The sequence below is a fragment of the Notothenia rossii genome (assembly GCF_949606895.1).
Source record: "Notothenia rossii genome assembly, chromosome: 7".
Lineage (NCBI taxonomy): Eukaryota > Metazoa > Chordata > Actinopteri > Perciformes > Nototheniidae > Notothenia > Notothenia rossii.
Window position 1 is genome coordinate 45,623,183 of NC_136905.1, and position 21,252 is coordinate 45,644,434.

Sequence of the window (21,252 nt, forward strand, 5' to 3'; positions counted from 1 at the left end):
ATTCATCTGCAGTGGGCATGCTTTCACAGCATTGACATGTACACCTGAATATTGTACATAACATTAAAAAAAAAACAATATCTGCCGGACGTGTGAGGAACAGATGACAAATTAAGATCGACATTTAGTGCAGGTCAAATTAAATAAAACAGAATTTATCATTCAGTATTGCCGACTCGAGTCTCGCCGGCTGCGGAATCCGCTTCTCTTTCACAAGTTTCTGCCTCCTTGTTCGATTGCCGGGCAGGAGGCTCGTACTGATAAGGCAAGATGCCTTGAAGTGAAAGGCTAGCTGGTTCATTCTCTACTTCTGTAACTGAATCCAGATAACCCACCGAATCTGAGCCTGAATGATCGCTGTCGCTGTCGCTGTCTGAAGTTGTCGCGTTGCTTGCCATTTGGACTGATTTGATCAAATGGCAATGTTTGCCACGTGTGACGTCACCGCTCGTTCGGGAGTGATCGGGGGCGTACTCGGCAAACTTCGGAACCAACATCGGTTTTTAACGTACATGTCATTTAATTATGACCAAACTTTAAACATTTTTTTTTTTTTTATTCTGGTGATATCTAAACTACATGTTAAAAAACACCTGTGTTAGATGCATTACATGGCCTTTAAGATATTTCATTGCTATGTTAAGAGCATTCCATGGAATATAACAAAAAGTGTATCTCGAGCCGGTTTCTCAAACTTACCTCCCCCCCCCCCCCCCCCCCACACACCCCCACACACACACACACACACACACACACACACACACACACACACACACACACACACACACACACACACACACACACACACACACACACACACACACACACACACACACACACACACACACACACACACACACACACACACACACACACACACACACACACACACACACACACACACACACACACACACACACACACACACACACACACACACACACACTTCTTAAGCTTCATCCCTATTTTTCCTACTCTTCCAGTTTAACATTCCACTTTAAAGTTTTCCAAAAAGATCAGTGCCCTGAATTTGAGCTTCAACTATTTTGATTCAAATAATTTCACTTTTCTTCATTTTCCCACTAAGTTCAGCAACACACTTACTTGGTTTCTGTAAATAAAAAGCAGCTACAGAGACCCTTCAACTAATAAAATATTCTGCTTTTTCAGCAACAAATGTATGCAGCTTACATCATTCGCACGCATTTTCAGCAGGAAATGCATTTTCTAGTTATTATTGTGTGATCCTTATGTCGGCCACAAGAGGATGAAGTGCTCCACTACCCGACAATGAGCCTTCCAATTCCAACTTCCATATTCTTTTTTAGACTATTCCCATTGTTCGCCACAATATACACTATAAAGAGTTTTTTTTTTTTAAATAATATTTATTTATCTTGAAACACACAAAAAGAAAAAAAATGTTGCTGTAAGTGCTATCTAGATTGAGTGTTGCAACAGAAAATAATTGACCTGCTCAAAGTAGTGTTGTCAGCAGTTGAATGAAAAAGAAACCTGGAAATTATTTATTTCATTGGGCAAAACTTTTGTTTCGGTCTTGTTTCTAGTGGTTGTTTTATGTCTTATCTACATTCATGTATTGTTGGAGGAACCTGTGATTCAAGATTTTCATTGCACAACTACACTGTAACTGTGCATATGACAAATAGAACATTTTAACCTTTGGATCTTCTTTGTGGCCTTTTACTTGGAGTACTGCTTAACGAAACACAGCTGGAGCAGTTATTGTTCCACAGCTGAAATAATGATGTGTGTGTTAAAGGTCTATCATGCAAAATGCACTTTTGTATGTCTTTCATACATAAATGTGTCCCCTGGTCTGATGCTCCCTCTGTCACCCCTTAGAATTTTCTGACTATTCTGCGGTTTCATGGAGCAATCTCCAGGAGGCTCAGATTTTTGACTTACACAAAGAAAGTAAATGACAAAGCCAACAAGTCATGTGCCTTAGTGCATGTAAGAGTAAATCAAATAACCAATAGTGAAAGTGATTGTATTTGAAATGTGTGTTTGAAGATCAATCATTTCTTGCTTTGATTTTAAACAGCACCTTACCCTATACTTCTGTTGCTTTTTACCTTAGCTTCTTCACTGACGTCCCATGTGAAAGAGACAGCGTTGTAGGCAATTTCCTCCACGTTCCCAATCGTGCTGAAGCTCTCCTTGTAGTCAGCTGCATGTAGAGTGAAGAACAGAGAGAACTGTTTCGGTGGATGTTGGACTCGTCGACACCAAAACCAAGTAAGTTCCACAATTCTCTACGCTAACACTGAACAACAGCCATTAATCCTAAACAATTCAACAGTCCCTTTTGCATACTGGTTTCTGTTGGTAGTTTAAAACGATCATAGTTCCCTCGACAATATCTTTTTTTGAACAGCTGTGAAATTATATTTTGTTGAAGTTGCCCAAAATTTCACACAGATCATGATAATGTTAAAAAAAAAATGTTAAGTTATATACAGTGGAGGAAATAAGTATTTGATTAGTGGGTAAAACCTTGCCGATTTACCCACTTACAAAGAAATTATCAGTCTATAATTGTAATGTTAGGTTTATTTTAACAATGAGAGTAAGAATATCTAAAAGAAAATTCAGAAATTGATATTATATAAAAGATATAAATTGATTTGCATTTAACTGTGGGAAGTATTTGATCCCCTTGCAACCAACAAGAATTCTGGCTCCCACAGACCGGTTACATAAGTCCATTTCCTTTAAAAAATATATAATATCAACTTGTTGCCTGTATAAAAGACACCTGTCCACAGAATCAATCAGTCAGATTCCAGCCTCTCCACCATGGACAAGACTAAAGAGCTGTCTAAGGACCTCAGGGACAAGACTGTAGACCTGCACCAGGCTGGGATTGGCTACAAGACCATCAGAAAGCAGCTTGGTGAGAAGGAGACCACTGTCATCATTTGAAAATAGAAGAAAAGTAAAATGGGCATCAATCAACAATCAATCGCCCTCGGTCTGGGGCTCCACACAAGATCTCGCCCCGTGGGGTATGAGGATAACCCCAGAACACCATCCCCACCGTCAGCATGGAGGTGCAACTCCATGGTGAACAACATGCTGAGCCATGCTAAACACCCCCAAAGCATAATGTTTCCATGGAAACATTATGCTTTGGGGGTGTTTCTCTGCTAAGGGGACAGGACCACTTCCCTGCATCGAGGAGAGGATGGACGGGGCCATGCACCGTAAAATCTTGTCCGATAGCCTCCTTCCCTCAGACACTGAAAATGGGTCATGGAGGGGTCTTCCAGCAGGACAATGCCCCTGAACATACAGCCAAGGCAACACAGGAGTGTCAAAAGAAGAAGCACATTCAGGTGAGGGAGGGGCCTAGCCAGTCTCCGGACCTTAATCCCATAGAAAATCTGTGGAGGGAGCTGAAGCTTCCAGAGGCCAAGCATCAGCCTCAAAACCTTCAGGTTTTGGAGAGGATCTTCAGAGAGGAGTGGACCAACATCCTTCCTGAGATGTGCACAAACCTGGAGACCAACTACAAGAAGGGTCTGACCTCTGTGTGTCCAACAAGGGTTTCTCCGCCAAGTACTATCACATGTTTCGCTAGGGGATCAAATACTTATTTCCCAAAGTTAAATGCAAATCAATTTTGATCTTTCATATAATGTCAATTTCTGGATTTTCTTTCTGATATTCTTATTCTCACTGCTCAAATAAACCTACCATTAAAAGTATAGACTGTTCATTTTTTTGTAAGAGGTGCGTCCCCTGGATGCATAGATAGTGAGATTTCTGCGCCCCAACACAGGTTCCATCTGCCACGGGAGGACAGAACGCCACTTGTCTTGAGTCCTGATGGCACTACAAAATATTATGGTGCATGCAGTTCTGTAGAAAAAAATATTACTGTCAAGTTTTTTTTTAAATGTTAGCATCGACGAGGTACCCATAGATTGGTTCTTGTGATATCCCTACAAAGAACAACAGAATATATTTGACTCATTATTAAGCATAAGCAGGCGTTTTTATTTTGTGTAGCTGAATGGTGGAACCGTTATACTTTTTGGCAGCTGAAGATCTGTCTCTCTAAAAAGGTCACAAAACCAGTCGGAGGATGTACTAACTATTTATGTTTACTCTTTGCTTTTTGGGAAATATTGGAGACCTTTACCCCTTTGGAACTCGAGCCCTTTCTTTTAATGAAAATAAACCAAGTGGAACTACTACCAACATCTGGTTTCATTTCCAGTTCATCAGTTTACATTCATATTTTTAAGTTCATCGATCATATTTCTTCGGTCAAACAATTTCGCCAACAAATCAAGTTGCAAATTAGCAAACATTCCAACATTGAAATTGTTACCTCCAAAAAGTCTCAATTCCTCATCAAATGGGCCTATTTTCACCCACATAAGAAAGATTATATATTTTAAAGTTAATACTATTCTGGCATGAACTTACAACAGAGAAAACCACCAGAGTCTGATACCTCTGCCACATTCCATCAAGTTTTCAACCACAGGTTGAGGCCTGCCTCTGGCTTCAGTCCAGCCCCCCACCTATTTCACCCGTTAACGCCTATGCAAATGCAGACCCATTGGCCGTTTATTGCTTTTGTGGGAATCGTGGATTGACAGTTATTCAAATTGTGTCAGGTTTCCCCTCAGGATATGTGACAGGATCCTGCTGAAGGCTCCTCCAGGTTTATCACCTACTTACTCTCTTTTTAACTCTCTGATTTTGTGGAGCTCCGCTGTCATAATATCTGTAAGTGTGACATTAAATTCCTTTTTTAATTTAGTAATTCCGGTGTTACTTAAAACCCCATCAAGCCATGAGTGTAGCAGGAAGAGCTCACCGATGTCCAGGACCCTCTGTTTGGCAGTGTGCTGGCGGGAGTGCCAGTATTTCCAATTCTTCAGCTGCTCGTCTCTGCACTTGTCTTCTCCAAAGACAACCATGATAACACTCTGAAGTAGAAACACAAGATATAATACATTAAAAGAAGTTCAAAGGAGTAATACTTTATAAAAACTAATATTACATTTGTAAGTTTAACAAGATTTAAAGCTCCTCAACAATAAGCTGAAAGTAAAACCCTGAACTGTAACCTATGCTTCCTCTCCATGACCCCCCCTCCTCCCTCACCTGAACAATACTGCCCCGCTGCAGCTCAGAGCCTCCCCTGGCGCATTGCTCATTACTGGATGGGCCCCCATCAGGCGCTGGTCCACTCACCCGCACTTTGCCTTTATGCTGATTTATTGACGATTTGCAGTTGGCCTTGGACAGTGTCAAAGCGTAGAACTGGCCCCGGTTCATGTAGGCCATGGGCCCCTCCTCCTGCCGCGGCCTCAGCGATATGCTGGCCTCCAGACAGTACTGGAAGTCGTCACTGAACATGAACATGTGAGGAGCAGATTTAATAAAAATACAGTATATCTTGGTACAATACTACAAACAGCATTCAAAGAAAGCAAGAAATGGACCATGAGGCTCTAAACAAACTGATTTTGTTATGTATTAAAAGGTTCTCCCATACAACAGCAACTCTTTATTTGACAAGTCTGGTATTTTTTTTTTTATTTGTCGGCAAATAACCAGGAAAATCCCAGAACCAAAAAAGTATTTTGTGAGTATTGAAAGCTTGATATATCTCATTCCTCTGGGCCATAGAACAAAAAATTGTCCCCAAAACAAGACCGCACGTACACTGATCCATGCATGCTGGGCAATATGATGATTTTCATATTTATATATCTTTTCTATTGTGATATTAATTTCTCAACTTTTTCATTTTCATTTTGTGCTTATGTCCCTGAAAAATATGTAGGTTTAACGTTTGTACCTATCTGTGAATTTTGACTTACGTCGGTGTGCTGTAGTGGAATTCATCTCCTGAGGAGGGACTTCTGTTGTACATCTGTTAAAGAAGAATATTTACTGTGCTTCAGAAGAAGAAATGCTGCATACTGCCACTGATGGAGCAAAACAATCCTACAAATGTGATCCTTGCTTACAAAGCGAGACACATGATCACCTCCACCTCACCCCCTTGTATGACAAGTCTCACCTCTCCTTCCACAGCATCCTCATATATATTGTCTGGACTGCTTCTTTGTTCATTTTTCAAGAACCCCGCACGGGACAAATAGTAGTGGCTCTGCTCGTAAACCATCCTTGTCTGCTCTCTGGGTTCTTCTCGGTAGGAACCTCCAAAGCAGTGAACTCCCATAGATGTGTGGCCCTCGGTCTTGACCAGAGGCAGAGCTGAACCACCTTTACCATTTCCTCCTCTGGTCTCTCCAAACCTGGAGCCCTGGTGTTCTGCAGTGTTGCTGTTGTTTAGTGAGAGGTTGACAGGCATGGATCTGAGATCCTGAACATGGGGATCTAACATCTCCAAGCTGCCGCCGTCATCTGGCCCATCAGCAGAGGGGTCTGTGGGTTTGACTCCAATGGGGCCCTCTCTCCTCTCTCTGGATACCTGATAGGGTTAAAGCAAACACACAAAATGTGTTAAAAACAAATCAGAATGTATTTAAACACTTTATATTTGGAATAAATGAGAAACTATACGTTCAAAGTCCATCAAACGTGTCAATTAGTGAGCAAAGTATAGTGCACGAGAGTAAACGCATATGCAACGTTGTCTGGTTTCAGTTCGGACTGTAACACCACATACAGTATGTATTTTTAAGTCCATATTTGCCACTGACGTCAACCATTGGCCAGTAATTGTTTGCCAATTAATTTTAAAGTTTACAAAGGCAACCTGGAAACTGTTATTGTCAAGCCCAGTTATGTCATTTGTAAATTGGCTGTGATGTCACACTTTCCACACCTTGTAGTAGTCGTACAGCAGTCCCAGAGCTGCGGCACTGTCCTCGTCTCCGTTGATGCTCATCATGGCCTTGGTGGCAGCAGTCAGGGGGTTCTCTAGGTAGCTCTTCCACGCCTCATCCTCACCACTGAACACTCTCCGAGACGGCGCCAGCACTTCATTTGGTACCACCACCACCAGCCGTTTACTGAGAGGGCCACAGGACAACGGGAAGAGAGCGATCAAGCCATGTTGTCACTGCAAAGCCAGCCTGTCATTAGCAGCTGCTGCGTCTGCCAAGCCACCAATTGTGCCCCAGGCTGTTTCTCACCAAACTTCAATTCAATTGTCCACTCTATGTGAGGGGAGTTTATGTTATGTTCACTTCAGTATATTATAAATACACAACAGAAACGTGTTCTGTAAACATCAGGGTGACACGAGAGTTATTTCTAAATATATATATCTTATTTAATGTAAAGTAAAAGGTTTTTCTACTAAAAATTGAACATATCAAAAATATATAGCTTAACTAGAGCCCATTCAATTAAAAAAAATACACTTTACTATTATATAGTTATATTGATTATGTGATATGTCATTTTATATGTAGTACCACAGCTTGATAAGACATGATTCTTATCAAGCTGTGGTACTACATATAAAATGAGTTAATTAATTAATCCTATTAAATACATGTCAGGCTATGATAGAACAAAGAGACAAAAGACATCTAAAATATTCCTAGCACTAGTAAATGTTATTGCTCGCAATTTGAATGTAATATGTCTTACCTGTCCATGTTGCCTCCAGGACTCTCCGGTGTTCTCTAGGACTTGCTGGAGAAACTGGACTTTCTAGTTAGTGCAGGTAAGTTTGTGTGGGAGACTGAGAAAACTAGGCGTGTAAGAGGCTGGTTCTATTGAACCTCTCAGGCAAAACAAGCAATTAAGTCACCTACGTGCTTACATGCATTTAACTATATTTGATAGCAGTTCAAATGTAAGCATCTGTTAATAAATAAAAACAGCTCAATTTCTTGCTCTTGTCAGGTTGGTAAGCTATCCTGGTGAGTGAAGGGATGGATCCTGCAGCATGTAAGGAGCGGAAAGCTGCCTCTTCGATTTAACCTAACACATGTTTCTCTCCACAGGTGGCACAGTGATATCCCCATTGGTGAACAGGGAAGGGAGGGCGGGGCGGGAAATGAGGAAAAAGGTGGACAGACCAGTTTCTGTCAACACTGGAGAATTTCTTCAAAGCTTCACTCCGGGTAATAGGCCGAATTGAGGATATGCATGAGCGTGGCCACAGTGTAAGGGACATTTTGCGTTCTAAGACGTTACGTTAGAACCAGGTTTGAACCATAGGTTGAACCATAGACTCTAAATGGACGTAGGGTCCGTGACGTCACCCATAGGATTCTGCAGTTGCCGAGAAGCCCTTAGTAGGCGGAGTCGGCCACTAACGGCTCGAAACTGACGTCAGAGTTCAACTCCCGCCTACTCCAGCCTGCTCCAAGGGCAAAGAGGCGGGACCTGCTGCCACCGCACTTGGACATGCTCTTGCTTTTTGAGGTTGGTTGGCAGACGTGCTGAGACTGAGTAGACGGAGATAGGAGTGAACGTTGAAGTGAGTGCGAGATTGAGAGCAGCTGGTGGAATGGCTTCTTTGAGTCCTGGAGAGGAGGATATGGAAAGTGCATCTGAAGGAGGATGGAATGAAGTAAGGAAAAAGACTTCAAGAAAGAAGATAGACATGTCAAGTGACAGTCTTAGTGAATCTGATTCACAGAATGAATTGAAGAGAGTAAAGAAAAGGATTGAGAATGAAGAGTGGAAAGTGATTGTGGAGTTTGGTGAGCAATCCGCAGCTAAGCTACATCCAGTGGCCCTGACTAAAGCAATTCACAAAGAAATTGGATCGATAAAACAAGCAAGATTTCTGAGCAAAGGACGGATGTTGGTTGAGTTGATTAATGCAAGACAACAGGAAAAGTTACTGAAAATGAAGACCCTGAATGAAGTTCGAATTAAATGCCATGTTCCTGGAGCAAATCGGAAAATACTTGGAGTTATCAGTGGAGTTCCCATAGAAATCGGCATAGAAGAACTCAAGAAGGAAATTAAAGGGGGGAAAGTGACTGTAGTAAAGCGTCTTCCTACTAGGTACCAAGGTAAGATAGTGGATAGTTTGTCTGTTCTTTTTCAGTTTGAAGAAACAATACAACAGAAGATAATGATCGGTTGCATGAGCTTTCCAGTAAGATAATTCATCCCTAAACCTCTGCTGTGCTTTAAGTGCCAAAGGTTTGGGCATGTGGCAGACAAGTGCAAAGCAACTAAACCCAGGTGTCCAACATGTGCGGGGGAACATGAATATGGTAGTTGTACTGCAGGTGCTAAGGTGAAATGTTGTAACTGTAGTGGGGAACATAGTGCTGTGTATCAGGGCTGTGAAGTGCAGAAAAAGGCCAAGGAGGTGCAGAGATACAAAGTGCAAAATAAAGTCTCATATGCTGAAGCAACAGAAAAGGTTTCACTAAACATAGCTAGGAAATCCCAAGTAGCATCAAGTATGTTCTCTTCAAAAGATTTTCCCAAACTCCCACAGGCAAAGGAAAGCTCCACAAAGTGTTCACATAAGTGTGTGATAGGAGAGGATGCATTGATTGTTAATAAGTACAAGTTTGTGGCCTTTATTGGAAAAGTGGTGAATGTTGCTTTACAACAGACAAAAAAGAGGTCAAGACTGAAAACAATAGTGGAGGCAGCAGGTGAATTTTTGGGGATAAAGGATATAACCGTTGAAATGATACATGAAATGCTAGCCACCAATAATGATGATTCACAGATTAGTGAGTAGATGAATGTTTTTTCTCATTCTGCAATGGAATGCTAGAAGCCTTATTGCAAATGGACAAGAATTCAAGACCTATATATATCAGTTAAAAGAAAAACCAGATGTTATTTGTATTCAAGAAACATGGCTGAAGACTCATTTGGACTTCATAATTGGGGGATATACTGCTATAAGACAAGATAGAAATGATGGCCAGGGAGGGGGATGTGCAATCTTTATCAGAGAAGTCATGTCTTATAGTAAGCTAACTTTTAAGAACAGTCATGATTTAGAAATAGTGGGTGTAGAAGTTTGGATTAATAAAAGGAAAATTAGTGTCCTGAATTTTTATAATCCATGTAATAAACTCAAAATAGAGGAATTAGACAGTCTTTTTCAAGGAAATGAAATAATATGTTGTGGTGATTTTAATGCACATAATACAATGTGGGGAGGGAGATCAACAGATTACAACGGACAGGTGGTGGAGGATTTAATGGAGGCAAAGGAATTAGTTTGTTTAAATAACGGGCAAGGTACAAGGATCAATTTTAGAGATGGAACAGAGTCTGCGATCGACCTAACTCTTGTAACAAGTGAATTAGCTTCTGGTAGCAGTTGGGAAGTATTGGCAAATAACAGTATTGGGAGTGATCATCTTCCTATTATAATCAAGTTTGATATAAATCATGTGGTTGAGCTAGACGGTATCATGAGATGGACTTTTTCTAAAGCAAATTGGGAGATGTTTGCTAAATTGTGCGATAATGAATTGGATCAGATTGATATGGCAGAAAGTATTGATGAAATAAATGAGCAATTTACTTCAAATATAATTAAAAGCGCTAATCAAACTATTGGGAATAAAACTGGGAAACTTGGTAAATGTGTTAAGATGGTACCGTGGTGGAACAAAGACTGTAATGATGCAATCCGAAACAAAATCAGGCTGTTTGGAAAGCTAAGAAAGACACATTCATTACATAATTTATTAGAATATAAAAAGGCACAGGCTCAGGTGAGGAACATTGTTAAAAGAGCAAAAAGGGATTGTTGGGATTGTTCTGTTCAAGTATTGGGAGAACTACACCATTAGATAAAGTATGGGGAATGATTAAGAAGATGAGGGGAATAAGACATCAGAGTAACCTGCCAGTATTAGAGATTGGAGGGGAAGTTGCCACTGGTGCTTTGGAGAAGGCAGAAATTCTAGCTGAAAATGTTGTCAAAGTTCATTCTTCGGAAAATTTGACAGAAGAAGGTAAGATCAGGAGGCAGGAAGTGTTAGATGAGCATCCTAATGTATATGAAGAAAGACATTCGTCGCAGAGTGTTGTAAATATACCTTTCTCTATTCAAGAGTTGAGAAGAGCATTAAGTAAGTGTAAAATGACTGCTCCTGGGAAAGATAATGTATGTTATATAATGTTGACCAAATTAAGTGATTTTGAATTAGGAAAGCTGCTGGAGATGTACAATAAGATCTGGGAGAAAGGGAAGCTGCCAATAATATGGAAAGAGTCAGTCATTATTCCTATTGGGAAACCTGGGAAAGATCCAACCAGTCCAGGCAGTTATAGACCTATAGTTCTGACATCACACTTGTGTACATTTATGGAAAGGATGATAACAGAAAGGCTAACATACTACATTGAGAAAAATGAACTAATGACTCCTTATCAGAGTGGGTTTAGAAGAGGGCGGAGTACTTTAGATCCACTGCTGTGCCTGGAGTCTGAAGTCAGGAAAGCCCAAGCGAACAAGGAGTGTGTTGTAGCTGTATTCTTTGATGTGGAAAAAGATTACGATATGATGTGGAAGGAAGGATTATTAATAAAACTGGACATTATGGGTCTGGGAGGTAATGTATATAATTGGATTATGGATTTTTTTGTTTGGCCGTGCCATCAGAGTCCGAGTTGGCAAGTCATATTCTAGCAGGCATGAAGTTGAAAATGGAACCCCGCAGGGGAGTGTCATCAGTCCTCTTTTATTTTCTATCATGATCAATGATATATATACACAAGTAGGATCTGATATTGGTAAGTCACTTTTTGCAGATGATGGAGCTATTTGGAAAAGGGGCAGAAATGTAAAATATATTGTAGCTAAGATTCAGGAAGCCATTACGGAAATTGAAAGCTGGTCTCTGACATGGGGGTTTAGATTGTCGGTGGAAAAAACTGAAACTTTATTTTTTACGAGGAAAAGGATAGGTGAGGAGGTTAGGTTAAAACTTTATGGACAAGATCTAAAGAAGGTGAAGACATTTAAATTTCTGGGAATATGGTTGGACGAGAGTCACATGGAGAACTCACATTGATAAAGTAGTAGATAAATGTAAACGGGTTTTAAATGTTATGAGGTGCTTGGCAGGCACTAAGTGGGGGGCTGATAAAGCTGCTTTGAGGAACGTATACACAGCCTTAATTAGATCAGCCATAGAATACGGACTAATAGTGTATGGGTCAGCTGCATATTCTTCTCTTCAAAAATTAGATGGAGTCCAGGCACAAGCACTAAGGATATGCTGTGGGGCAGTAAGATCTACACCAGTGTCTGCACTTCAGGTAGAGTTCGGAGAAGTACCTATTTCTTTGAGGAGAAAGCAGTTAATTGTTAATTACTGGGCAAATCTACAGGGTCATAAAGATACTCACCCTACTAAACAAACTGTACAAACAAGTTGGGAAAGTAACAAAATAAAAAAAGAAAGTTTTTGTTTTTGTGTTTCGGAAATATGTAAGGAATTCAAAGTTAAAGAATGGAATATTAGTCCGACGGTGTTGTTATCAGCTTTTCCACCATGGTTGCTACCTCAACCTATAGTAGATTTGTCACTAGCGAAACGGGTACATTCAATGAAAAACAAATTCAATGTACAGGCTTATGTGAACACTGTTCTACATGAACAATATGGGCAGTTTATACAAATATTTACTGATGGATCCAAAAATCCAGAAAATTGTCTAATTAGTTGTGCATTTTATGTTCCTGAGTTAAAAGTCAAAGTGGGAAAGCGTACAAGTGATCACATTGCAGTATATACAGTAAAGATGATGGCTATCTCTCTAGCACTTCAGTGGGTAGAGGAAACACAGCCAATGCGAGTGGTCATTTGCTCTGACTCCAGTGCAGCTCTGGAGAGTATAAACAACTTCTCTTCAGAATGTCGTCAGGATATTTTACATGAAATTTTACAAAGCATGTTTAGGTTAGTTCATCTGGGAATTGTTGTTCAATTTGTGTGGGTTCCAGCGCATGTGGGTATTAGAGGGAATGAAGTAGTGGATCAACTGGCAAAATGTGGTTTGAAAGCAAACCAGATTGATATTATGCTACCCATCAGTAGAGCAGAAGTCAAATCTTTTACAAAAGTGGTTATCAAGCAACAATGGCAAAAACTATGGGACAGTAACACCAAAGGAAGACATTTATATCAGATACAAAGGGAAGTAGGAACAGGAAGCACTTGGGGGAGTAGTAGAAGAGAACAGAGCATTAACAGCAGGATAAAATTGGGACACTCTGGACTAAACTCATCACTGCATCTGATTGGAAAACATCCAAATGGCAATTGTGATGGTTGCCAACAACCAGAGACAATACATCATGTATTTTTTAGCTGCCCGGATTATAACAGACAAAGATTCATTCTGAAAACTGCACTGGAACAACTCAACATCAAGGACATGGATTTCAAAGCAATATATGAAAGTAAATCAAGAAATGAAGCAAACAAGCTGATCTTCAAATTCCTCAAAAGCACTGGTCTGAGGACAAGGATTTAATATGAACATGTAATAACTCAACAGTAGGTGGCGATATATGTTCCAAGTGGAAGCGATTCGCCATTAAAGAAAAGAAGAAGAAGAAGAAGAAGACCTGCTGCCACCGAGCTGAAAGTTCCAGAGCTAGCTGAGCTAATATGCTCCCCATCTGCACACTGCCGTGGCATTTTACGTTTCTAAGGTAAGCGGACATGAAACTATTCAGCAAAATTATAAATAATAATCTAAGTTATTGAGTTTTTAGCATAATACTTCAGAATCTTAAAAATCCCTTAACGTTTGTATGCAATTGTGCTAGATTCAACAATGGAATCAAGCAAATATTAATATATTTGCATGAAATTAGTTATTTATATTTTGATATCACTTAATTATACGTTTAATACATTTAAGTCAAGCTAAGGTACATGTGATGGTTGCTAGTTAGTGCTCTTACCTGTGAGGCCTCCTCCAAACAGCATAATAACCAGACTGTATCATTAAAACTAAGTACCAGTTCTAGATCCTTGACTTTAGACAAACAATTCAAAATACAACATGTATTTAAAGACCAATCTTTATTTGAATGTGCCTCTTAACCTGATATATTAGTTATACAGTAATAGTATTGAGAATCTAAAAAAATTGAGCAACTCAACAGTCAACTTTATGTTTCTTATTGTCTAAAGCATTTATTATTTTCATTTTCCCCCTCTCATATTCAGTGTGGACGGATTGAGACAGCGTGGTGTCCAGAGAGCTGCAGAGACTTCAGGGAGAAACCTCCGTGTGATGGACGTCCTGTCTGTTGGTTTGGAGAGGACTGAGGGTCTTTCCTCAGCGAGGAGGACCAGGCCTGATGGAGGAGCCCATGCTGGGCAAAGCTGATACCAACTGCACAGGCCTAGTCTGTCACGTTATAAATGTGTTTACTTATACATTTAATAGGTTTACAGTTTCGGTCCATATGTGCTTTTTATTTTAAACATTGATTAACTTTTGGTTGACATTTCAATAAATTGTATTTGTATTTGCACTCCTTTTGTCCATTATTCTTACTGAAAATATTAGATTACACATTCACATCTGACTGAAGATTGGCCCCATTTATTTGTGACGTTGCAAACTGCGGTACAAGGCACAAGTGATGTGAAGCTCATAAAGCGAGGCAAATAGAAATAATCAGCTGATGGAGTGTAGATGTGGAAATAGGTGCATTCGATCAGCTGACTGTTTTTACAATAAAAGTAGTTTCTTAGTGTACTGGTCTTAAAATCTCATAACATCAGCTTTCAATGTTCCTGTTGGATGTTCTTCTTGACCCTCAGAGAAGGAGAACATGTTGTGTCTTTCAGGCATGTCCTTTCCTAACAAAAATTACAGGAAACAAAACATATTATTGTGGAACAAGTGTGTTATTTATGAAAGCTGTGTGTTTAGGGGCTGTAGATATAATTATTTTGTAATTGTAATGTGTTTTTTTTTATTTAAACAGTGAGCTACAAAGACAATCAGATTATGAATGAACAGTATGAAGTTCATCAACATTGAAATATATGTTATTATCAAAATAATATTAAACTTATCAAAAGATAGTGCAACTGTAGAAGCTTGCTCTGTTGTCTCACTGAAATAATAACTTTTACCACGTTTTTTACAGACAATATTGAGAGATAAATAGTAACAGTTCTCACTATGTGTTAAATATCCTTGCCTTCAATACATTAAATTAGAAAGCTGACAAAATCATATTGCTTTTAACATCTAAATGTAACTTTTTGCATGGAAAAAACCCTCAATTTAACTGATGTGTAGGTGATCTAGTATTGTTTAATGGAATGTATATCAGTGTATTAAAGTCAATACTTCATTCATTAAAACAATTTCTTTCTTGATTCTTTGTACAGTATGAAAAATAGAGTCTTTGTACCTGAGCTGAAGTTCACTGCTGTGAGGAGTCCACTGTCTCTCACTCTCTGGTCCAGCCTGTCTGCATCACCTGGACACCTTAAACAAACAGATATATATGTAAAGTACCATGTTTACAAACAATATAACTGATTCTCTTCTGTTGAACATGTTGGATTGTGTATTGTCCGAGTCAGGGTCCTTTTTATTTTACTGTAACTTTGGAAGTTGTGTTACCAATGCTTACTGCTTATTTGATACCCATTTGGTCAGTGGCGAACGGCCCATAGGGGCGCTAGGGGCGCCGCCCCCCCTCTTCCCACATGTTTGATTGTCATTAAAAATTAAAAAAATATATTTTTCAAAAGAAAATATATTTTTTATTTTTATTTTTAAAGAACAAGGTAAATATTATATAGTTGGTATCAGTAAAATGTTTAATCTACAATAAAATCTCGTTTAAAATTGTTTTACGATGTCTAAAGTTACTGATAAGTCACATGTTTCCTGCCTGGCCACAGAGTGTATCATTACCCTCTCTCGTCCGGGCGGAAGAAAAGAGCCCTCTGCCAGAGTATGAAGGTAGATATGGTGCAAAATGCGAGAGCGTGTAAAACCTGATGTGAGCACTTGCAGAAAAGAAATCTGAGTTTGCGTGCATACATTTACACTTGTATAAAATATCCACGTAACTGTGAACCAAATTTACACTTGTATAAAATATCCACGTAACTGTGAACCAAATTTACACTTGTATAAAATATCCACGTAACTGTGAACCAAATTTGAAGTCACAGAAGAAAAAAAAAAAGTTTTGCAGCTTGTAGAAAAAAAATGAACTTAGTGATGAAATGTTCACTTGCAGAAAAATACACATGTTTTAAATATATTTTCCATTACAACTGCAACTTGGTTATTACAACCTCTCAAATCAGTCATTACCAACTTGACGAATCTGCTCTGTGGCAGTATAAATCGACGAATCTGCGGTCTTGACTTTTGCTACACTTCTTGCGATAAATGTGTCGCAAAAGTAATTTTCACCTGTAGATCAGCTGTAGATGTGGGGGGAGGGAGGGGGGTTGGAGCGAAGGGGCGGAGCTATCAGAACGACGAGGCGGGTTACTGGTGGAGACCATAGTGGAGACTGCGGGGCTAAGTGTCGCTAACAGTCCGCTGACATGCCGCGTCAATCAACGGTAAGTTTTGCCCGTTACTTGCCCAGTATTACTTTGAATATTATTTTTGTGATTGAGGATTAAATCCGCTTTGAAGACCACCGTTTTATATCGTGCAGTTTAGCGGCAAAATAACGTCAGTTAGCCAGCTAACACTAGCTTTGTTGAGTTTACGCTAGCTAAACAAGTAGTGGTTGTAGTCTACAGCAGTAATTAATATATTATAGCCTACTGCTTTGACTGCGGTCAAGCCAGCCTCCACTCGGGAAAACCTAGTCAAGCCAGCCCGCATGTGATATTGCGGTGCGCGAATATCCTATGCATTACGGTAGAGTCAAAAAAAATCGTCCCTCTGTGTTTAGATGAGAATAAAACAAAAACTGTATCAAAGGCTCATTTCACTTCAGGGTGATAGCAGGACATCCCATCTAGTCACTCAGAAAAAATCAGGACATTCTGATGTACAGTTTCAAAATAAAAGACATTTGAAATCTCTATTGTATGAGCTAGCATCCCTGTTTTTAGATGAGAATAAAACAAAAACTGTCCAGTATCAAAGATCCATCTCACTCCAGGGTAATAGCAGGACACCCCATCTAGTCACTAAGATAAAATCAGGACATTCTGATGTAGAGTTTCAAAATAAAAGACCTTTGAAGTCTCATATATGAGCTATCATCCCTGTTTTTAGATGAGAATAAAACAAAAACTGTCCAGTATCAAAGATCCATCTCACTCCAGGGTGATAGCAGGACACCCCATCTAGTCACTCAGAACAAATCAGGACATTCTGATGTAGAGTTTCAAAATAAAAGACCTTTGAAGTCTCATATGAGCTATCATCCCTGTTTTTAGATGAGAATAAAACAAAAACTGTCCAGTATCAAAGATCCATCTCACTCCATGGTGATAGCAGGACACCCCATCTAGTCACTCAGAAAAAATCAGGACATTCTGATGTACAGTTTCAAAATAAAAGACCTTTGAAGTCTCATATATGAGCTATCATCCCTCTGTGTTTAGATGAGAATAAAACAAAAACTGTCCAGTATCAAAGATCCATCTCACTCCAGGGTGATAGCAGGACTTCCCATCTAGTCACTAAGAACAAATCAGAACATTCTGATGTACAGTTTCAAAATAAAAGACCTTTGAAATCTCTATTGGATGAGCAATCATCCCTGTTTTTAGATGAGAATCAAACAAAAACTGTCCATTATCAAAGATCCATCTCACTCCAGGGTGATAGCAGGACACCCCATCTAGTCACTCAGAAAAAATCAGGACATTCTGATGTACAGTTTCAAAATAAAAGACCTTTGAAGTCTCATATATGAGCTATCATCCCTGTTTTTAGATGAGAATCAAACAAAAACTGTCCATTATCAAAGATCCATCTCACTCCAGGGTGATAGCAGGACACCCCATCTAGTCACTCAGATAAAATCAGGACATTCTGACGTACAGTTTCAAAATAAAAGACCTTTGAAGTCTCATATATGAGCTATCATCCCTCTGTGTTTAGATGAGAATAAAACAAAAACTGTCCAGTATCAAATATCCATCTCACTCCAGGGTGAGAGCAGGACATCCCATCTAGTCACTAAGAAAAAATCAGGACATTCTGATGTACAGTTTCAAAATAAAAGACCTTTGAAGTCTCATATATGAGCTATCATCCCTGTTTTTAGATGAGAATCAAACAAAAACTGTCCAGTATCAAATATCCATCTCACTCCAGGGTGATAGCAGGACACCCCATCTAGTCACTCAGATAAAATCAGGACATTCTGATATAGAGTTTAAAAATAAAAGTCCTTTGAAATCTCACATATGAACTATCATCCCTGTTTTTAGATGAGAATAAAACAAAAACTGTCCAGTATCAAAGATCCATCTCACTCCAGGGTGATAGCAGGACACCACATCTAGTCACTAAGAAAAAATCAGGACATTCTGATGTACAGTTTCAAAATAAAAGACCTTTGAAATCTCTATTGTATGAGCTATCATCCCTGTTTTTATTGTCTGAAATGAAGTGCTACATCTGTAGCTATAATTTATGCTTTCCTTACATGTTGACATAACTTGTAAGTTTACTGACATTTACATACCTTGTTCACCTGGCTCAGGTGGTGGCTCTGGGGTTGTTGTGTGAGCCACCACTTGAGAATTGCCGTCTTTTTTATAAAAAAAATGTCTAATGTCCATCTTCAGAAACTCTACGTCCGCGGCTGACAGTTTAAAGTTTAAACACTGTCACAGAGGAGAGGTACGTAGGCTACCTGTCAGCCAATAAAACACGTTTATTTCCATGCAACTCTGATTGGTCTGGCGGTATCTTGCCTCTGTTGCATTCACTGAACACGGGAAATTACAATTCTGCCGTCCTCTAAGTAAAGTACGGTTATTGTATTATATTATTGAGGGAGAATTTGTCCGGGGCTATAGTCCCAGGCGACGCCCATGATAATCACTGAGCGTTTAGAACTCGCGACAGGGGAAGCAAATACAGACAACACACAACGTAGCTTTAGGTAGCAAAACACGGAGATATGCTCACCTTTAGCTGTTATTCTTATCAAAAGTTGTGTTCAATGGCATTAAAACGAGAAAAAACGCGGCTGAAGGTTAATCCATAGGTTAATCCAATGTGTCTGTCACTTTGAAAAAATTATTGATAATCCATAATTCTATTTTTATGCAAAAATCTGAGAATAAATATTAGCTGCTAATGGTAGCTACCAGATGTTAGCGCAGCTTCCGGTTTTTGCTAAGCGTCACTCTCACTCCTTATTTGCGTGTGTGTATGTGGAACTCTCCCTCGATTCCTTTGGCTTTAGCGGTTAAAAAGAGATGTCAATCATCAAAATTGACCAAGGGGGGCCAGAGATAGGTCAAATCCACCCAAATGACCCCAGAAGTGGTTTTCTTTGCTAAATCTCTCTAAATAGGTCAAATTTCACATGTTTTGCATCAATCTTGATACAGGGTACTTCTTATATGTTATAGTTTGGATTCCTAAAGCTTTTAGTCTACCATCCCATCATTCAAGGGTAGTTTTCACTATAAGTAATGTGTTTTCTTTGGAAGGACACAATAATTAAAAAAAAATTACTATGTTCAATCGGAATTTACTTTAAAATAAAAATAAATCTATATTGATTCTGACTTTTCTACATCCAACTCACAGGTTTATCATTGCTTTGAGAAAAAAGATTATTAATTTTCCCCTTTTTAGAAGTGTAGTTATGGTCATTTGTTCTGGGAATGTCATTTTCTAGCCTGAGACCTGGAAAACAGGCTCGGGGCTTAACGTAGATATTGTAATATGGTTTGTTGAGCTGGAGTTGATTACTGAAGCTTACTGGTTGACATTACCATCATAATAAACGAACAAACCCAAGCGTTGTTGTTTTTATTAATATTGTTAATGTTACGGGTCCCCAATATGAGGACCACAGTAACAGTGATGATACCTGTATGGTGCAGGTGAAACAGAAGTAATGAGGACACGTTGTGTTCGGTTTCCTTCCAGATTACTTCTGCGGTTGTTTTATTACACAAAATCATATAAACATATTACTTATCTTATACATTTCAGTTTCGACTTACATTCCTTGATAACCATTCACATACCTTCACTCTGTCTGTATGTTATTCTTTTATGTGATAAACACATATTTCGAATTGAATTTCACATTCAATAACACTTGTTGTACCTTAAATACATTTGTATACAGTATTAACCTGTATTTAATACTACTCTTCTTTTTACTTTCACTTAAAAGTAGTATTTCATGACCCCTCTAACCTGTCATGTTGACTATTTACCTTCTGCCATTAATGGCAGGTCACTAAAATGCATTACTGAAACATATTTAAGTGTAACAAACAACCTTACTCTTTTATCAACAGTAACTAACTTATAACCCTTACAAAGTACATATTTATTACAAACTCACAATCACTATACATGCATGTAAATACTCAGTGTGTGGGAGCCTTCAGATATACTGACAAACTTGTTTCCTTACTGCGTCAGATCACGTTGTCCCCAAAATGGCGCCGTACCGGGGAAGCTAGGCTAATACACACACACTATATAACAGTTTTACACATGTAAACAGCGCTACAAAGTCTTCAACTGTTAGCGGGCCATTACATATTATCTTTGCAAACCTTATGGGGGATTCATTGTGATTTATGCACAGTTTACCAACCTGTATGGTGCAGGTGAAACAGAAGTAATGAGGACACGTTGTGTTCGGTTTCCTTCCAGATTACTTCTGAGGAAACCCCGGGAACGTCCGTCGCTTTAATCGGTACCCCGGAACCATTGAATCAAACACAAACGTTCCGCCTCACTACTCACTGCATCTATCAACCCCGTTAATGACATGAAAATAACAGATGTACAAAATAAATGCATGTTCTAACTCTAAATAATAATAATAATTATATTAATGTGGTCACACATCCCAGGGGTGCCACACGCTCCCCGACAACAAAAGTGGCTCCCGACACTTACTTGAAATCACATATTCCTATTCAAGATAACTTTAACATCTTCATAAAACACAAATATTTACAATGTCCAAACTATCACACCTCAAAATGTATGACCCTTAGGACTAACACTGTGTGTGACCTTTCAATAACCTTGTATGGGACATGTAAATGGTGAATGGGGATATGGAATGAGGGGTGTGTAGTGGAATGATGGTGGGCA

General features: G+C 39.2%; 1 protein-coding gene and 1 long non-coding RNA gene across 2 annotated transcripts in view; one reads left to right on the plus strand and one right to left on the minus strand.

The window, feature by feature from the left end:
- Positions 1–8,066, minus strand: part of LOC307046561 (grainyhead-like protein 2 homolog) — a 34,979-nt gene extending 26,913 nt beyond the window's left edge. Inside the window, exons 1-7 of the mRNA XM_079692972.1 lie at positions 7,618–8,066; positions 6,845–7,031; positions 6,074–6,487; positions 5,871–5,923; positions 5,239–5,395; positions 4,859–4,970; positions 2,100–2,194 (exon numbers count right to left, since the gene is read on the minus strand). Of these exons, the coding sequence (XP_079549098.1) occupies positions 2,100–2,194; positions 4,859–4,970; positions 5,239–5,395; positions 5,871–5,923; positions 6,074–6,487; positions 6,845–7,031; positions 7,618–7,625 (1,026 nt within the window). The 5' untranslated portion in view covers positions 7,626–8,066. The remainder of the gene's footprint in view (positions 1–2,099; positions 2,195–4,858; positions 4,971–5,238; positions 5,396–5,870; positions 5,924–6,073; positions 6,488–6,844; positions 7,032–7,617) is intronic.
- A 947-nt stretch (positions 8,067–9,013) lies between these two features.
- On the plus strand, positions 9,014–14,470 carry LOC307046564. Its single transcript, XR_013810151.1, has 2 exons — positions 9,014–13,636; positions 14,160–14,470. It is a non-coding gene; the product is annotated as an uncharacterized lncRNA (long non-coding RNA).
- Positions 14,471–21,252: the final 6,782 nt, after the last annotated feature.